The sequence below is a fragment of the Lampris incognitus genome, chromosome 7, assembly GCF_029633865.1.
Source record: "Lampris incognitus isolate fLamInc1 chromosome 7, fLamInc1.hap2, whole genome shotgun sequence".
Lineage (NCBI taxonomy): Eukaryota > Metazoa > Chordata > Actinopteri > Lampriformes > Lampridae > Lampris > Lampris incognitus.
The window spans coordinates 47,482,945-47,503,795 of NC_079217.1; the positions used below are offsets into that span (position 1 = coordinate 47,482,945).

The following is a 20,851-nucleotide window of genomic DNA, read 5'->3' on the forward strand; positions in this document are numbered from 1 at the left end:
ATAATAAATTAACTGTTCAAATCTAAATATATTAACAGTAATACCAAGGATGTAAATATTGACCCTGTGCTTTTTATTGTTTTTGCTCTCTTGGGCTTCTGCAGTGCATTTTGACAAGAAGGTATTACTTAGATGTGTGGGTACATGAGCATGCATGGGTCTCTATCCCAGAACGCCCCACCATAGGTTACAGAGTGCACTATTTTGTATTGTAGTCTTTTCTTTTGGGCTTTGTTGAGGAGGATATAGAAATATATCGGCATTACTGTGGCAAGTCTACTTCACAGCCAGGGCCAAAGGCATGGGCAACGATAGTTAACAAGGCCACAACACAGTGTTTTAAGGTTAAAACCAAAGGTGCCAACATTTCAAAGTTGAAAACCCTAACAGCATGGGTGAAAAACAAAATTTGACCCTAAAAAGTATAAGATTGGGGGTGTCCGGGTCAGAGATGGAAAACTCCGCTTCAATAAGCAGATGTACTAACCATGTATTTGCGCCACCCATGCACTAAACCAGCTGATTCTAATTAGCACAACACTTCAGCCAGGTAGGAGAACCAATTAGTGAAATCAGCTGGTTTAGTCCATGGGTGGAGCAATTACATGGTTAGTACTTCTACTTTCTGAAGCCGGGATTTCCACCTCTGGTCCGGGTAGCGTAGTGGTCTGTTCCGTTGTCCCTACAGACACAATTGACTGTGTCTGCGGGTGAGAAGCTGGATGTGGGTATGTGTCCTGGTCTCCGCACTAGCACCTCCTCTGGTCGGTCAGGACGCCTGTTCAGGGTGAGGGGGAATTGGGGGGAATAGCGTGTTCCTTCCATATGCTACGTCCCCCTGGTGAAACTCCTCACTGTCAGGTGAAAAGAAGCAGCTGGTGACTCCACATGTATCGGGGGAGGCATGTGGTAGTCTGCAGCCCTCCCCAGATCGGCACAGGGGGTGGAGCAGCGACCGGTACAGCTTGAAAGAGTGAGGTAATTGGCCAAGTACAAATGGGGTGAAAAGGGGGGAGGGGAGTATGAGTCAAGATTCAATACTTTATTGCCATGCAACTTAGTTGTTAGGAATTTGCCTCAGTGTGCTCACGAGCAAACAACAAGCAGTCACAATATAACACATTATAAAAACACATAACCCCCACCCTTTAAGATATTATGTACATCCATGGATGTAAGATCTAGTGCAAACTAAGAATATTTGAAATACAGTAAAATACAAAATACAGTGAAATACAGTAGTGGTTAGTATTTTGCTTTAATAAAGTGCTGATGCAGAATTGGGGAGCCATTTAGTAATTGGATAGTTCTACAGTAAGTGCTCTTGGGGAAACCGGATGTCTTAGTTTTGATGGCCCCTAGTCTTTTTCCTGAGGGGGAGAGTTATTAAAAGGCAGTTGGCAGGGTATGTGGATCCTGTAGTATTTTTACGCTGAATACAGGTCTCGTAGATGTCAGACATGGGGGTGAGTTTGCAGCTGATGATTTTCGAGGCGGAGCAAACAATTCTGTCCAGCATGTCTGTGAATGTTCTCATTCATCCAGGTCATGGTTATCCAAAGGAGTTGAATCAAGTGCGACTGGACTTGGTATATATCCGTGAAGACGTTTCGCCTCTCATCCAAGAGGCTTCCTCAGTTCGTGCCTTTCTGACTAGACTAAGCTAGTCTGACTGGCTGGTGATGAGACTCAGAATTTATCCTCTTTGGAATCCAAAGGAGTTGAATCAAGTGCTACTGGACTTGGTATATTGCTCCACCCATGGAGTCTTTGGAGTCGTTATCAGAGCTATAGATGTCCATGGCTCTGTGTGTCCCGATGTTTACCAACGCCCGTCGCTAACAGAGCCATAGATATGAGTGGCTCTTTTGTGTACTGATGTTCGGCCGCGCCCGTCGTTATCGGAGCTATTGATATGCGTGGCTCTCCTGTGCTCCGATGTCCAACCGCGCAATTTGCATTTGTTTAGCAGCGACAGTCGTTGGGGGTGTTAGTTTCGACTTCATTGTTCAGTGGTCATGAGAGTCATTGGAGCCGGTAGTGACCGACTGTTGTTCTTGGAGGCTAGGCTTCTTGAGTCTCCTGGGTAGAGATGAAAGGATTGTAAGTGGGAGATAGGTGGTGTCGCAGACCTCCTCCTCTGTTGAGGGATGGTTTTTCCAGTTTCGCATAGATGGCTTCCTTCACCCCTCTTTCAAACCATCTATCTTCTCTGTCCAAAATGTGTACGTTGCTGCCCTCGAAGGAGTGTGTCTTCTCCTTTAGGTGTAGATAGACTGCTGAGTCTTGTCCTGAGGAGTTTGGCCTTCTGTGTTGGGCCATCCGTTTGTGTAGTGGTTGTTTTGTTTCCCCTATGTATCGGTCAGTGCAATCCTCATTGCATTGTACAGCATACACCAGATTGCTTTCCTGGGTGTGTGGTACACGGTCTTTGGGATGAACCAGTCTTTGTCGGAGTGTGTTGCTGGGTTTGAAGTATACTGGGATGCGGTGTTTGTTGAAAATTCTCCTGAGTTTCTTGGAGACCCCAGAAACATATGGGATGACTGTGCTATTCCTTCTGCTCCTTTTCTCCTCGTCGCTCACCTGGTTGGTCTTTTTGGAACGTGTTGTAATTTTAACAAAGGTCCAACTGGGGTAGCCGCAGGTTTTTAAAGCTCCCCTCAGGTGTTGTGTTCTTCTCGTTGGGCCTGAGTGCTGCTGGGCACGTTGTCAGCTCTGTGTTGCAGAGTTCTGATGACGCTCAGTTTGTGTTCCAGTGGGTGGTGTGAGTCGAAAAGTAGATATTGGTCTGTGTGTGTAGGTTTCCTGTAAACCCCAATGTGGAGGCTCCTGTCTTCCCCAATGTGGACATCACAGTCCAAGAAGGGCAAACTGTTGTTCTTTACGTCTTCCCTTGTGTATTTAATGTTCTTGTCCACTGAGTTGATGTGTTTGGTAAATGCTTGCACCTCTTGTGTTTGGATTTTGACCCATGTGTCATCCACATATCTGAACCAGTGGCTTGGAGGTGTTCCTCTGAAGGAGTTCAGGGCCCTGTGTTCTACCTCTTCCATATATAAGTTGGCCACAATGGGCGATACTGGTGAGCCCTTTGCACAGCCGTGCAATGGGCTGTGCAAGGGGCTCACCAGACCTTTTTGCCCTGTAATGAAACTGGTAGGGGTCTAAGCTGACCGCATTGGATAGGTGTTTACATACTAAGCACTCAAAGATTTTCATTATTACAGATGTTAATGTGACAGGTCTGTAATCATTCAGGCAACTTAGGTTGGATTTCTTAGGTACAGGGAATATCACAGTGGACTTAAAAGATAGAGAAACTTAGCATTCCTTGAGTGACCTGTTAAAAATATCAGTGAAGACTAGGGGTGGGACGATACTGGATTGAATTCCGAATCCTTTGATATGGCCTTAACGGTTTGAGTTGCTCCCCATTTCACGAGATCGTGTTGTGGCGATACACAATTGAGGGTAGATTCACCGGGGGCTGCTGCTCCTTTAAGGCAGACATTCGGAGTGCTGACGTAGGCACTGCTTTGAGTTTCCAGGGTGGAGCCATGTTTTCAGCAGCCTAGCGGTTAGCTGGTTGCCACGAGAGATTGTGCTGTATCGGTGTCGTTTTGTGTGGCGAGTAAACAGAATTGACTCGACTCGATCTCTCCGTCTCCTCATTCCTGCACTCCCACAGTGTGTTATTAACGCTGGAACAACCGGGATTTCACTCCTACCTACTGACCTCCAGTTTTTAAACTCTATATTTTGTCAAAATAAATACCCAATTGAGATATTAATGCATTGCATATGTTAGTATGTCTGTTAGGAAACGACTGACACCAAAATGAACATTTTAACAACTTTAATACTGTAGCGGATTCGGGGCAGACGGGAACTGCTGCAGCCGGGACGCAAACCCGGGTCTCCTGCACCACGGGCAACTACGTTAAGCAGTGGACTCAACGGGCTGACCCGTTAGCCAACGGGCTAGCGAGTCTACACATTCGTGATCATTACAATACTGTAGCGAATTCGCGGGGTGGGGTAGACGGGAACCGCCGTAGCCGGGGCGATGACCCAGGTCTCCTGCACCACGGGCGACTACGTTAACCGGTCGACTAAAGGGTCCGACCAGTCAGCCAAGGGCTAGCGAGTCTAGATATCTGTGGTCATTACACTACCCCCTTCTTCAGGAAGTACGTCCCCGTGCTTCATTATATCGGCTCCCTCATGCCTCTGGGCATGGCCTCACGGTCTCACCATCCCACTTCTGACACCAATGTAGCGAATTCAGGTGGGTGCAGCCCGGGAACCGCAACAGCCGGGACGCGAACCCGTGTCTCCCGCACCATGGGCAACTACGTTAACCAGTTGACTAAAGGGTCCGACCCGTTAGCCAAGGGCTAGTGAGTCTATTTAGCCGCACATGTTACAACACTATTTTTCAAATAATTTAAAATCGCCGCTGTCCAACGTCTGTAAATACTGCAACACCTTGGTGGTAGTCATTGTGCGTCTGAAACAGCAGCTGTACCCAGACATGTTGGCAATAATACCTGAAAAACAAAACGGAAAACATATTGCTAATCTAACAAACGTGAGATGTAAAAAAAAAAAGAACTGAACGTCGCGACGGAAATGACGCGAACAACACGTCATACATAAATAGTGACATGTGCCGCCGATGACGTGCAAATTACGCGCGATTATTTTTACCGCTTATGGTCATTTTAGGTAGATATTATCGTAACTTTTTTTGTGTGCAATTCATCTAAAACTAATTTTAATGCAAATATATGCAATTTTAGGAGCATCAGGGAGCGGCAGGTCTGTATCTTTTTTTTTCACAAACATTAAACTGAAAATCCAAAACGGTCAAAATGACCGTCTTGGTCGTTCTAGTAGTTTTAAAAGTTTTAAAATAAAGCAATTGTGTTACACAACAAGAAGAGATGGCACAAAATTTTGTTAGAACTTTTGCACTTGTATTACGTTTGCTATGTGCCTTGATAATGCCAAAATGTTGGGCCTGATTCTTAAAATAAATGAAAAATAGAGAACTGCAATGGTGTTTAGTCTCTCGCTCACCAAGGCATCCACTGTATCATATTGAATGGATATCATGAGCCCTGAATCGTGAGACGTATTGAACTGTGAGATTTGTGAATCGTCCCACCCCTAGAAGACTGCAAGTTCATCTACACAACATTTCAGGGTAGCCGAGGAGCCAAGATCGGGGCCCTGCTGCTTTCCTGCTGTTCTCTTTGAAGCAGGTTCCTCACCTCACACTCCTCTATCACCAACGGGAGAGTTAGGGAACTGCCCCCTATTGGGTGTCTTATGAGGCTTTGATTGTTGTCAAAGTCACAATAGAATTCATTGAGTCTGTCAGACAGCTTGAGGGTGCCACTTACTACTGAAACACTGGTTTTATAGTTAGTGATCTGCTTTCTCTCCGTGACACAATATTATTTGGGGAAAAATTCATCGCAGGAAAAAAGGGAACATTTTAAGGTGATCCAGTTGAATAAAAGCCATTTTTCTGTTTCTAGTTCGCATGTGGAACTTTCAGTGTGTGAGAAATACAAAAATAAGCCAAATACAGAAATAACAGTTACTTTTGTGTTTCACATTAAAACACACTATTAATGCAGGCCACACGCAAGGTTACTGTTACTGTGTATTTATATTGTATGTGTCAATGCCAATGTGTACAATGTATTTATGTTGGCTGCAAAAATCTGATTTATTCTAATTTTTCCATTAAGAAGTTACTATTACCCCTATTGTTTTTTTATACTATCATGCTTTATTGTTCTTTAAAATATATTAATGCATCCAAATAGTTTATTGTCTGCAACAAAGATGTTGAAAATTAAATTATTTTGACCATAACTGCCTTGATACCAGTCAGGAGAAAGGCACGTTTGCATTTTTAATGAGGGCTATTGCATTGTAGAATGAAACTCTTGACAAAAAGTTCTGTTCTTTTTACAACTTGGGTGTTATTTTTGTAGTTTTTGCCATCTTGCATGTCGGTTATGGTGTAATTTTACTCACCGGCTTCAATTTAGAGATCTTGGAAACAGTACCACCGTTGGACTCCACTTTACAACTGCGTCTTATAGACTCACGCACCGGCCGTGGCTGACTTGCAGTTAATTTCAATATAAAAGCCCCACTATGTAAATACTATTAAATAGGACCCAGGTTGTAAGAAAACTGACTTTTCCTTTAACCCTCTCAGGCTGTGCAGGTTATTAAGGGCGAAATGGGGGTCCAGGACTCAAGGCTGCAGAGCCAGAGGACTCGGGCCTTCCTGTCTCTGGCTCGTTTCTCTGATGCTCAGTACCAAAGCATTGACAACTACATGAATTCCTCTGAGTTTGAGACCAAGCAGGCCCTGCTGGAGAATGCTAAGAAGGAAGTGGACTTGATGAGGGAGCGTAAAGTTGGCACCAACAGGTCAGCAGGCCACAATCAATTCCCATCGTGCATGTCATTGGCCCACTGTAATCATGAATGTAGCACCTCAATACCTATTAAACCTGTTGTGCAGATGTTGTAGAGTAATCGACTAGAAGTTAGGGGTTTCACAGATTAGTCAACAGTCAAAACCGCTAGTCAACACTGCATAGTTGTAGACTAATCGTTCATCTGTGGTTTTAGCACTGAGCAGTAACAAAGCAGTAGCAAAACGTCTGCAACAGCTATGAAGCTGGGGCACTGTGGGTAGGTTGGCACAACGTTGGTTGTTGTTAAATATAGATTTGTTTGAATTAACATTTTCTACGTTATGCCATGTTAAATAAACAGAATTTAAGGTGTATTTACAGAAGGAAACACTCCCGCTATCCATGTGTTTCGGTTTCATCTAGTGGCCGTATTCCGTTGCCTACCAACACAGGCATCGCCAGTTCGAATCCCTGCGTTACCTCCGGCTTGGTCGGGCGTCCCTACAGACACAGTTGGCCGTGTATGTGTGTGGGAAGCTGGATGTGGGTATGCGTCCTGGTTGCTGCACTAGCACCTCCTCTTGGTCGGTCAGGGCACCTGTTCAGGGGGGAAGGGGAACTGTGGGGAATAGCGTGATCCTCCCATGCGCTACGTCCCCCTGGTGAAATTCCTCACTGTCAGGTGAAAAGAAGCAGCTGGCGACTCCACATGTATCGGAGGAGGCATGTTGTAGTCTGCAGCACTCCCTGGATTGGCAGAGGGGGTGGAGCAGCGACCAGGACGGTTCGGAAGAGTGGGGTAATTGGCTGGATACAATTGGGGAGAAAGAGGGGGGAAAATGTCGCCAAAAAAAGAAAATCCGAACAAAACATGCAGTGTCCTCCTCAAAGCCTTTAATTTTACTTTAATCAATTTTTAAATACACATTCATCTGTGTTTAATATCTTGACTAACCATTTACGTAAGTTAAATTGTGCTCAGCAAGACTCATTCACCTTTCGTAACGTTTCTTATAATGTGGGAAACTAACTGCCGCTGGCAGTGCAGCTGTATTTTATTATAGGACAAAAAGGACCAGATAAATATATTTAATAAATATATTGAACATTCAATTTAAGACAATTTAAGGCTTTTAGGCTTTTCAACAGCTGCTGTCACAACAACCATGGACACGCTCGGTTGAAAGTTGCCAGTTTAACACAGTCACTGGTTATACCGAAACACCAGCAAGAAAGCAGTCGCGTTGTCACTGCAGTCAAACAGTATCTCCAGTTCACACAAGTTCCCTGGGGGTTTAGTCCGATGAGATTGCGGCTCATTTGTCAACAGCTTCTCAGAGCCAATCGATGACTGCCATTTCATCTACCCACCTACATTAGTTAACCCTTTACTAGTTGTATTTGAGACCTTTTTGGTGAGACTTGATCATTGTTATTGAGTGGAAAAAATTATCTCCTGTGATAAATTGACTACTGGACTACTTTTTGGGAGTAATAATAATAATCATTCCATTTATATAGCGCTTTTCTAGAGTAGTTGATGACTACAAAAATGGAGCAGTCGTGAATGCCCAACTATAAGTTGAGGGCTTTGGGCTCGTTTCCTGTTTTGAGTTGGAATGATTTACCATCAAGAATTAGTCATTAATCACACTATTGACCAATTAAAATACCTCATTACTCGGCAATATAAAATTATTAACCTAGACTTTTATAATTGAAATATTAAGATCTTTTATCAAAAGGGTTTATTGGTACATTTTCAAAATAACATTTAAATTGAATATTCTCACCATTTAACTCTGAAACGAAAATGACAATGACACAATAATCAAATCATTCCTAATGAGATAAATAGCATTTAAACAAAACTAATATGGGCCTACTCACACACACACTCCGACACACTGTGAACAAAACAATGTTAGCATGATTAATTGCTGGTTTGCTATGTGTGGGTGCTAGTCAGTCGGAATATATGTTGGTAATTTACCTGGAAGCTCATTTACCGCCGTTTATGGCCCTTTTGACATGGACTTCGTCAAGGTCTCCTAGAAATTTGCAAATCTGATAACCTTTCTGAAATCCTTGAATCCTTTTCCTTTCCCCAAGTGAAACATATTCATTCATTCATTCATTCATTCATCATCAGCTGCTTCTCCAGAGTCGGGTCGTGGTGGCAGCAAGCTAAGTAGGGCACTCCAGACATCCCTCTCTCCAGCAGCACCCTCCAGCTCCTCCTGGGGGATTCCAAGGTGTTCCCAGGCCAGATTGGACATGTAGTCCCTCCAGTGAGTTCTGGGTCTACCCCGGAGTCTTCTCCCAGTTGGCCATGCCCAGTAAACCTCCAAAGGAAGACACCCAAGAGGCATCCTAATCAGATGCCCGAACCGCCTCAACTGGTCCCTTTTGACGTGAAGGAGCAGCGGCTCTACTCCAAGCTCCCTTCAGATGTCCGAGCTCCTCACCCTATCTCTGAGGCTGAGACCAGAGTTTTCCGGCTGAGCCCGCTTGTATTCGTGATCTCACCCTTTCGGTCACTACCCAGCGCTCATGACCATAGGTGAGGGTTGGAACAAAGATTGACTGATAAATTGAGAGCTTTGCCTTCCAGCTTAGCTCCTTCTTCACCACAACGGCCTGCTACAACATCCGCATTACTGCTGATGCTACATCAGTCCGCCTGTCAATCTCCCACTCCATCCTACGCTCACTCGTGACAAGACCCCAAGATACTTGAACTCCTTCACTTGAGGCAACAACTCATCCCCCAACCCAGGGGGAGCAATGGCCTCAGACTTGGAGGTGCTGACTCTCATCCAAGCCATTTCACACTCAGCTGCAAACCGCCCCAGTGCGCGCTGGAGGTCGCGTTCTGATGAAGCCAACAAAACCACATCATCTGCGAAGAGCGGAGACGCAATTCTGAGGTTCCCAAAACAGACACACTCCTCACCTTGGCTGCGCCTTGAGATCCTGTCCGTGAATATCACAAACAGAATCGGAGACAAGGGACAACCTTGGCAGAGTCTGACACCCACCAAAAACGTGTTTGACTTTGTGCCGAGAATGCTGACACAGCTCTCACTTTGGTTATACAAGGACCGGATGACTTTTAGCAACTGCCTCGGTACCCTATACTCCCGCAGTACCCCCTACAGAGTGCCCTGGGGTACACGTTTGTAAACCTTCTCCAAGTCCACAAAACACATGTAGACTGGCTGATCAAATTTCTATACCCCCCTCAGCACTTCCGCAAAGTAAAGGCATTTTTTTCAATTGGTATTGTTGCCTGTCATCTCTAGAATTTGCCTTCATACAACCTTATGTGTGTTTTTAAAGTTTTTGAACTATATATTTATTCTAAAGACAATGTTTTTAGATTTCTTTTGTCTACTCATTTTTTTTTCTATTTTCAGTGTCTGAGAAAGTTCTATCCAACTTGCCAGCAGCCAAGTAAGTGTCTGATTTAAATGTCTTTCACTTGCACTCTCAGGTACACAATAAAAGTGAAAAAAGAACTGGAGCTGGATGAGACGGCTCTGTCTACCTTGCAAGCAGACAGACAGCGGTTCCTGTGTAAAGCGGTTGAGAACTACATACAATGTCTGGAGCAGGGAGAGGAGCACGACACCTGGGTTTTCCGCTTAGCTTCGCTCTGGTTAAAGAATGCTGACATCAAGCTTGTCAACATCATGATGAGGGTACATTTTATCAGTATTTTGTCGACACAGTCAGGCACAATTGTCTACTACTACTACTACTTTCGGCTGCTCCCGTTAGGGGTCGCCACAGCGGATCATCCGTTTCCATTTCTTCCTGTCTTCTGCGTCTTCCTCTGTCACACCAGCCACCTGCATGTCTTCCCTCACCACATCCATAAACCTCCTCTTTGGCCTTCCTCTTCTCCTCTTCCCTGGCAGCTCCATATTCAGCATCCTTCTCCCAATATACTCAGCATCTCTCCTCCACACATGTCCAAGCCATCTCAATCTTGCCTCTCTTGCTTTGTCTCCAAACCGTCCAACCTGAGCGGTCCCTCTAATATAATCGTTCCTAATCCTGTCCTTCTTCGTTACTCCCAGTGAAAATCTTAGCATCTTCAACTCTGCCACCTCCAGCTCCGCCTCCTGTCTTTTCGTCAGTGCCAATGTCTCCAAACCATATAACATAGCTGGTCTCACAACCATCTTGTAAACTTTCCCTTTAACTCTTGCTGGTACCCTTCTGTCGCAAATCACTCCTGACACTCTTCTCCACCCACTCCAACCTGTCTGCACTCTCTTTTTCACCTCTCTACTGCACTCCCCGTTACTTTGGACAGTTGACCCCAAGTATTTAAACTCAGATGTCTTTGTCACCTCCACTCCTTGTATCCTGACCATTCCACTGTCCTCTCTCTCATTCACGCATAGGTATTCCGTCTTGCTCCTACTGACTTTCATTCCTCTTCTCTCCAGTGCATACCTCCACCTCTCCAGGCTCTCCTCAACCTGCACCCTACTCTCACTACAGATCACAATGTCATCCGCGAACATCATCGTCCATGGAGACTCCTGCCTGATCTTGTCCGTCAACCTGTCCATCACCATTGCAAACAAGAAAGGGCTAAGAGCCGATCCTTGATGTAATCCCACCTCCACCTTGAACCCATCCGTCATTCCAACCGCACACCTCACCATTGTCACACTTCCCTCATACGTGTCCTGCACCACTCCTACATACTTCTCTGCAACTCCTGACTTCCTCATACAATACCACACCTCCTCTCTCGGTACTCTGTCATAAGCTTTCTCTAAATCTACAAAGACACAGTGCAACTCTTTCTGGCCTTCTCTATACTTCTCAATCAACAGTCAGGCACAATTGTATCTGAACCAAAACACTCTTAAAAACAACAGCTTGCCTTTGAGATTATAACCAGTTAATGATCTCCATGGTATTTGTCAAATTTTGTGATTCAGGATGGAGTGAAGGGAATTTCATCCTATAAGTTCTTGCCTCTCATGTACCAACTAGCTGCACGAATGGGACCCAAGCTTGCTCCTGGGGCGGCTGAGGATGTGGGCTTCCATGATGTCCTCAATGACGTAATATTACATTTTTGTTTAATGCACCTATTATATATCAAACAAGACTAAGAGTCTAATAGCCCCACTAGCAGGTGTTTATTCTTGCTACCAGATGTCTACTCCCCACTTCGTTAGTGCTGTTCCTTACACAATAGGATTCACTGGAAGTAAAAAAAAAAATTCCCAATGCATGGATTGTTAACATGGGTTATGACACTTTTATACCCGTTGCCTTGAGGCAGCTACAAAGTGGCAGCGCATTGGAAATTCTTTAGCTGTAAGTAAAGATTTGTAAAGTAAATCGCTTCACAAATTTGCTGTAACTAAAAGATTCGCTGAAAAGGTGTTTTTTTACATGCATGGATTGTTAACTCAGTTTCACGCTTTAGTCACAAATTTAATTTCCTGATTGTATAGAGAGGGCAAAACTCTCATATGCAGACACTCCGCAGAAGTGAGTCTGAAGCCCCACTCAGGCTGCTTGCAGCTGTTATAGGTACTACAGCTCCTTACACCCCATGTGACCAAAGTGGTTAACAGACTGACAAACAGATCAACTGACTGCCAAACAGACCGACATTGCAGTCCTTACAGCCCTGCGCACTCACTAAAGGGGCTAAAAATTAGTTTGAAAATTGTAATCAACATATTTCTCTCTTACATACAAAATGTTTCAAAGTCAAGGGCTCGAACTTAAGTTTTCAAAACAAAATGGGAATTATTGGATGTGTATAGCTAACAATAAGATATCAATGTATGTGCTCATTATGTGTTTATTCCTGTGATGATTTTTAGGGAACAGAATTTGCATTGCCCAATTTCTAAAAACTTCAGTCCTACTTCTGCCATTGCTAACTTGCTTTATTTTTCTCTATCCCTACAGCTCATCTGTCGTTCATCCCTAGAGCACCCCCACCACACTCTTTTCATCATCCTTGCTCTGGTCAATGCCAACAAAGATGAGACAGTCTCCAAGACAGCTGCTCGACTGTCCAAGAGCGCCTTGCAACAGCCATCACCACTGGACCTGGTGGGACTACATAATACTAAAATTGGACAGTGTAGCGTGAATTATCATTTATAACATTACAAGATACACTGTATGAAACAATTCATCTCAGGTGTAAAGGGTGATGAAACTCCCAGTTACATTCCCTCTCCACACACATCACTATTTTTAAAAAATGTTGTCAAACGGGTGTGACAAAGTACTAGTAGGAGACAAATGAATCACGGGAATACATCATAGGAAACCTGAGGGGTTGAGTTCTTCATTTACACCAACAGGGAACATTTTTCCCAAGTTAGATATCCATTTGGCATCTGTTCTTAGAAGCAAATAGTGTCCTCTTTGATTGGGTGTTCTTAAGATTGTACGGCCCAATATCTCAAATCCATAGCAGAGTTTATTTATTTAGCAAATACGAAGTTCTCAAGTGAGGCAGTTGCCTCCTGGTCTGCTGTATGGAGGGGGACTAATCCTCCTTTTAGTCTTTGGAGAGAGTAAGCTTCAATGAAGTGTTCCATTGTTTATTCCTCTCCATAAGCACACAGTGGTCTTGGGCTGTTGCCCCACCTGTGAAGACTGCCAAAGAAGGGGCTATGGCTGACCCTGAATCTGTTGAGGGTTGACCACTGTATCCTTGGGTGGTTGGTGCCAGGAACCTGTTGAGTGGGGTCTGACAGCAGATGTTTTTTTGGTACATTGTTGGACTCCCATTCCTTTTCCCAAGCAGATTGGGTTGTAAAGTTGGCTGGTGGGGTGAACTTCCAAATTGGTCGTCTGGGTGGGAGACGGGCATAGGTGGGTCGAGACTTGATTGGGGGTAACAAAGGATCGGCTTTGAGTGAGGGGTTTTTGTGCAGCTGCAAGGCGACAGATGAGGCTCCAGCATTTCCTGCTAGAGTGGGTGAAATTCAGTTCCGCTACGGTCTTCTCACATTTTTTACGCTGAGCTGTGCTTACCGATTCAATGAGATGGTCTGCTATCTCAGGGTCCCCTGATGTTTCGTAGGCTTATAGGAGGGAAGCACTTCTTCCGTCCAGGCAAGGGACATAGAGAGGTTGGTAGCCTTGTGGGATTTATGTATGGACAGCTTTGTAGATGGTGCCACAAAAACGGTTATATACTTCAGCTACACCGATCAGCCAAAACTTTAAAACCACTGACAGGTAAGTGAATAACATTGATTATCTCATTACAATGGCATCTAGTATCAAAGGGGTGGGATATATTAGGCAGCAAGTGAACAGTCAGTTCTTGAAGTTGATGTGTTGGAAGCAGGAAAAATGGGCAAGCATAAAGATCTGTGCGACTTTGACAAGGGCCAAATTGTGATGGCTAGATGATCAGAGCATCAGAGCATCTCCAAAACAGCAGGTCTTGTGTGGTGTTCCCAGTATGCAGTGGTCAGTACCTACCAAAGGTGGTCCAAGAAAGGACAACCAGTGAACCGGCGACAAGAGTCGTGGATGCCCAAGGCTCATTGATGTATGTGGGGAGGGAAGGCTAGCCTGTTTGGTCTGATCCCACAGAAGAGCTTCTGTAGTTCAAATTGCTGAAAAAGTTAATGGTGGCTATGATAGACAGATGTCAGAACACCCAGTGCATCGCAGCTTGCTGCGTATGGGGCTGTGTAGCCGCAGACCGGTCAGAGTGCCCATGATTACCCCTGTCCACCATTGAAAGGGACGACAATGGGCATGTGAGCGTCAGACCTGGACCAAGAGTTCAAGGTGTTGCCTTGGCCTCCAAATTCCTCAGATCTATGCGGAAGATATATCAGTATCTGTGAGATGTGCTGGAAAAACAAGTCCAACCCACCTTGCAACTTACAGGACTTAAAGGCTCTGCTAACGTCTTGGTGCCAGATACCAGAGGACACCTTCAGAGGTTTTGTGGAGTCCATGCCTCGATGGGTCAGAGTTGTCTTGGCAACATAAGGGGACCCTACACAATATTAGGCAGGTGGTTTTCATGTTTTGACTCATCAGTGTATGTTGATGTTTTGGAGTGGGATGGTGACAATGCTCTGGTTCAGGGCTTCACTGTATTTCGTCCAGTTGACCTTTCGAAAGTTCCAACACATCTTTCTTGCGCTGTTAATGATTTGGAGATATCGCCCAATGTGTATGAGTGAGGGCCGGTGTTGGCTTTGTGGAAAGTCATCAAGGATGAGGATCTGTGCGGGATAGGGGGTTCCATTCAAGGAGCTGACCAAGCACGGGCCAGGGGAGTAGTCCTTGTTCCACTTAGCTGAGTGGAATGTTCCTATTTGTTTGAGGTTGTGTGTCAGAACAAGGTCATTTCTAGATGCCCAGTCTGAAAGTACTGCCCCATCACTCTCCGGTGCTGGGTATCCCCAGTCAGAGTAATGGCTGTTGAAGTCCCCCACATAGATGGCAGGGTGTGGTAGAAGGTAAGACTTGCTGTTCCCAATTGGCACTGAGGGGCTTGTATACATTAGCGATGTGGAAACTTTATGTTTTAAAGAACTTGGTTGTTGTCCAGTGGTTTGCTTCAGCAATGTTAATTCACACATAGGTAGCATGCCCATATTTGGTATGGGGTGTGTAGCACAGAAGATCAAAGCCATTGTTAGAGTATCGGCCTGCTTCCTCTGTACCAGTGTGGGTTTCTTGGAGGCAGATAACATGAATAGAGTGCTGGGAAGTGAGGACTTTGATGAGGCGTCACTTGGCTGCAGACAAGCCTTCAACATTAAGTTGTAGTATTCAGTGGGCAGGTCCTACCGCTAAGTGTTCTTGGGGCTGTTTGTTGTTACTGCTTTTGACTTGGGGGCTGTGACTAGGGCTCCTTGAGTTGGCTCTCAGCTGTCTTCTCTTGGAATTTAGTCTGCTAGTAGGATCATTAGCTTCCAGTGCACTCCAATGCCCTGTACATTTCCTACACCTCAATGTGATAGAGCACTTTTCAGAAGAGGTGGGACAGGAAATTTAGGGCACATTTAGAGAACGTGTGGCCCACAAATCTGCAAGCACTGCATGATGCTGTGGAGTGCTTAAATATTTTTGTGATAGAGTTCGAGGCGTTAATAAAAGTAAATATTTTGCACTTTTGGGCTTCCATTATCCTTCTTTTGGTTTGCTAGGCCTACTTTGAAGCCCTCCTTTTCCACTTGTTGTCAGAGCGGACAATTTATCTCTTAGCGTTAAGCATGTTGACAGCACATTGGCTAAATGATTGAATTTCAGTCTTTTCAGTTTAGCTTGTGATGTCCTCACACTTTGCCTTTTAGGAGAAACCAGGACAGCCTTTTGTCATCTAAGATATGAGAATGCTTCTGAATAAGATATTAAGTGAGCATGGTCGTTATATGCATTTTTGTAATATTACAGGTAGTTTTTTTTTTTTCGCTTTTAGCACTGAAGTTTGTAAACTAAATTAAGGATTTATTCATAGTGGATGTATTAAATAAAGTAAGAAAGTAGTTCAATTCAAAGAAAACCTATTGAGCTTTCCTCAAACTGTCATCTCTTGACCATTTTACTCATAATAAAACAAGATTAATAATGTAGCTATTAATGTCTCTTACATTACAGTCTCTCAAAACTCTTCAGGTACTGCCACCGTTAATTGACAAGACATACTCTCTTGAACAAGAAAGTCATTTGCTAGAATTAAAACCATAGGGGTGTCTAGGTAACTGGGTCAGTTAGGCACCTACCATGTAGGCTCAGGCCTGATTGTGGTGTTCCAGTTGTGAATCTGCTATTGGACTGTTGCATTTGTTTGTTTTTACCTACTCTCTTCACCCTTTGTTTCTTGTCTATCTCTGTTTAAATGTTGGCTTTTTTGTTTGCAATGTGTGCTATGCAGGATCGGTCTGAAGTTGCAAGAAATATCATCAATATCATCAAGAAGAAGAGAGGTATCATGGTCCGAGGGCTTGAGCGTCTTTGCGATGCATACATCACTCTTGCCTACATGGATACCAGCAGGCACAAAAATGACAAAAGTGAGTAGTCTGCGGCATGGCTTAGGAGGTAGAGCATGTTGTCTAGTAATCGGAAGGTCGTTGGTTCGATCTCCGGCTCCTCCAGACAGTGTGTCTATGTGTCCTTGAGCAAGACACTGAACCCCTAACTGCTCCTGATGAGCAGGTTGGTATCTTGCATGGCAGCCTCTGCCATCGGTGTATGAATGTGTGTGAATGGGTGAATGTGAGGCATACATTGTTTAAAGAGTGGTCGGTAGACTAGAAAAGCGCTATATGAATGTAGTCCGTTTACCATTAACCATTTAGTCAGAATACAATGATATTATACAAACTAATTTCACAAACCAATGTGAGATGTACTATTTATTAGGGATGTAACAATCCATCGATCTGGATCAATATATTGATTCAATGATCAACGATCCAATATCATCGATGCAAGGTGAAATCATTGATCCATATCACAATCTGTAAGATACGCTTAGGATGTGAATATTTTAATACTTAATATCTATAAATCACTGAGCACACAGAGAGAACCTTGTAAATCCAAGGTGATGAATCATAGACGTGCATCGTCTATGTTCATAACTGAAAGATCATCAAGGGCTTTTTAAGTTAACTGATAAAAAAAATTTGCACTTAAACATGAGAAATGTGGCACTTTATAGTGAACAACAGGAGGTCTATTTTCATGCTTTTTGTTGAAAAATAGATTGTTTTCGTTTAAATGTCTGGAAGAGCTCAGTAATAAAATTGTCATCATATTTTAGTTGCTTTTTGTGAGTTGATATAAATAAAACTGATTGTGTTAAATGGACATATGATATCGTCTCATATCAATCGCAGGCCCCTGAATTTAATTGAATTGAAATCGTATTGTGGCAGACTTTATTTTGGCAGCAAATATCGTATCGTTGTCCAAAGAATCGATATAATATATTGTGATGAAACTTGTGATTTACACCCCTACTATTTATAGTGTCTCTATGATACACTCTTGACCAATCCTCCTAATTGATTTAAATTTCAGTAAGGGTCAGTTAACCCAAAATGCAAAAAAAAAAAACGTGTTATCCAATTACCTTTAGGGCAATTGAATGGTAATTGGAATATCCAGATAGTGTCTGTGTGATTTGGTGAGTTCTGAAGTTGTCCAAGGTAGAGCTGTAAATAGACTGCATTTAGAGCTGTCTCCCTTCACCCCAATACCATGGAGTTGAATTGAAATCAGTGTGTTGAATTCAAAGCACCAAAAATTACATTTGAAAAGCTCAACAGCAACATCTCTTTCCAGAAACAATGACAGGGTTACTCACTATAATCCACAGACACTGTTGTGAAAAGTTCCATTGAGAACAACACTACATGGCCAAAGTATATAGACACCCGAACATCACACCCATATGTGCTTGTTGAGCATGTCATTCCAAAACCATGGGCATTAATATGGAGTTGGCCCCCTTTGCTGCTATAAGAGCCTCCATTCTTCTGGGAAGGGTTTCTACTAGATTTTGGAACACGGCTATGGGGACTCGCCCCCATTCAGCTACAAGAGCATTAGTGAGGTCAGGCACTGATGTTGGGAAAAAAGCCTGGCTTGCAGTTGGTGATCCAGTTCATCCCAAAGGTATCGGATGAGGTTGAAGTCAGGGGTCTGTGTAGGCCATTCAAGTTTTTCCACACCAAATTTAGCAAACCATGTCTTTATGGACCTTACTTTGTGCACGGGGGCATTGTCGTGCTGAAACAGGAAAGTGCCTCCCCGAACTGTTGCCACAAAGCTGGAGGCACAAATTCTGTAGAATGTCATTGTAAGTGGTTGTATTAAGATTCCCCTTCACTGGAACTAAGGAGCATAGCCCAAACCAAAAAATTCAGCTCCAGACCATTTTTCCTTCTCCACAAAACTTTACAGTTGGCACTATGCATTTGGGCAGGTAGCGTTATCCTGTCATCTGCCAAACCCATATTCATCTGTCAGACTGCCAGATAATGAAGCATGATTCATCACTCCAGAGAACGTGTTTCCACTGCTCTAGAGTCCAATGGGGGTGTGCTTTATCGCACTTCAGCCAACACTTGGCATAGTGTATGGCGATCTTGGGCTTGTGTGCAGCTGGTCATCAAGCTCCCGACGAACAGTTCTTGTGCTGACGTTGCATCCAGAGGCAGTTTGGAACTTGCTAGAGAGTGTTGTAACCAAAGACAAACGATTTTTACGTGCTACGCACTTCAGCGCTCAGAAGTGCCATTCCGTGAGATTGTGTGGCCTACCACTTCATGGCTGAGCTGTTGTTGCTCCTAGTCCTTCCCACTAAACAATAACAGACTTACAGTTGACCAAGGCAGCTCCAAATCAATTTTATGTTAAGTCAGTTTTATTTGTGAAGCCCAATATCACAAATTAAACATTTGCCTCAGGAGGCTTTACAGCAATTTGATGCTAAGATTTTCATTGGGAGTGACGAAGAAGGACAGGATTAGGAACGAGTATATTAGAGGGACAGCTCAGGTTGGACGGTTTGGAGACAAAGCAAGAGAGGCAAGATTAAGATGGTTTGCACATGTGTGGAGGAGAGATGCTGGGTATATTGGGAGAAGGATGCTGAATGTGGAGCTGCCAGGGAAGAGGAAAAGAGGAAGGCCTAAGAGGAGGTTTATGGATGTGGTGAGGGAAGACATGCAGGTGGCTGGTGTAACAGAGGAAGATGCAGAGGACAGGAAGAGATGGAAACGAATGATCTGCTGAGGCGACTCCGAACGGGAGTAGCCAACAGTAGTAGTAGTAGTAGGGCTTTACGGCAATACAACATCCTGTCCTTAGACCCTCACATCGGGTAAGGAACAACTCCCTAAAAAAAAAGAAAACCTCCAGCAGGGCAGAAATTTGACCAACTGACTTCTTGGAAAGGTGGCATCCTGTGACAGAGCCACATTGAAAGTCACTGAGCTCTTCAGTTTGTCTATGGAGACTGCGTGGCTGCATGCTTGATTTTATATATCTCTTAGAAAAATGGATGTGGCTGAAATAGCAGAACCCACTAATTAGAAACAGTGTTCACATATTTTTCGCCATTTAGTGTATTTTCTGCTGAAGAACACCTGCCAACCATCTGTATCTGCCCAGAAGGCGGTGTGCTATTCCTTGTATTCCTTGTCTTGTTGTGTTATTCCAAGACACATACCCCTGACAAGGAAATTGATGTTAACAAACAGTGTTCTGTTAGAATGAGCCAGTGTGGCTTGGTGACATTAAGATATTGGTTAGCCGTATACAAATTGCCTCAAACAAACAATGTCGGACTTTGAGGAAGAAGCTAAAACTTATTTTGCACAACCCTGCTTATTTGATCCGGAGTACACAGACGAAGTATTACAAACCCCAATTCCAATGAAGTTGGGACGTTGTGTAAAACATGAATAAAAACAGAATACAATGATTTGCAAATCCTTTTCGACCTGTATTCAATTGAATACACTACAAAGACAAGATATTTAATGTTCAAACTGATAAACTTTATGGTTTTTTGCAAATATTCACTCATTTTGAATTTGATGCCTGCAACACGTTCCAAAGAAGCTGGGACAGGGGCAACAAAAGACTGGGAAAGTTGAGGAATTCTCAAAAAACACCTGTTTGGAACATTCCACAGGTGAACAGGTTAATTGGAAACAGGTGAGTGTCATGATTGGGTATAAAAGGAGCATCCCCGAAAGGCTCAGTCGTTCCAAGGATGGGTAGAGGTTCACTACTTTGTGAACAACCGCGTGAGCAAATAGTCCAACAGTTTTAAGAACAACGTTTCACAATGTACAATTGCAAGGAATTTAGGGATTTCATCATCTACAGTCCATAATATCATCAAAACATTCAGAGAATCCGGAGAAATCTCTGTACGTAAGCGGCAAGGCCGAAAACCAACATTGAATGCCTGTGACCTTCTATCCCTCAGGCAGCACTGCACTAAAAACCAACATCATTCTGTAAAGGATATTACCACGTGGGCTCAGGAACACTTCGTAAAACCATTGTCAGTTAACACAGTCCGTCGCTACATCTACAAGTGCAAGTTAAAACTCTACCATGCAAAGCGAAAGCCATATATCAACAACACCCAGAAACGCCGCCGGCTTCTCTGGGCCCGATTTCATCTGAGATGGACTGACGCAAAGTGGAAAAGTGTGTTGTGGTCTGACGAGTCCACATTTCGAATTGTTTTTGGAAATCATGGACATCGTGTCCTCCGGGCTAAAGCAGAAAAGGACCATCCAGATTGTTATCAGCGCAAAATTCAAAAGCCAGCATCTGTGATGGTATGGGGGTGTGTTAGTGCCCATGGCATGGGTAACTTGCACATCTGT

General features: G+C 43.9%; 1 protein-coding gene across 1 annotated transcript in view; it reads left to right on the plus strand.

The window, feature by feature from the left end:
• atm (ATM serine/threonine kinase) overlaps positions 1-20,851 on the plus strand; it is a 137,230-nt gene that overhangs the window by 98,281 nt on the left and 18,098 nt on the right. The window contains exons 49-53 of the mRNA XM_056283044.1: positions 6,245-6,462; positions 9,949-10,156; positions 11,417-11,542; positions 12,408-12,554; positions 16,366-16,504. Coding sequence (XP_056139019.1) covers positions 6,245-6,462; positions 9,949-10,156; positions 11,417-11,542; positions 12,408-12,554; positions 16,366-16,504 — 838 coding nt within the window. The remainder of the gene's footprint in view (positions 1-6,244; positions 6,463-9,948; positions 10,157-11,416; positions 11,543-12,407; positions 12,555-16,365; positions 16,505-20,851) is intronic.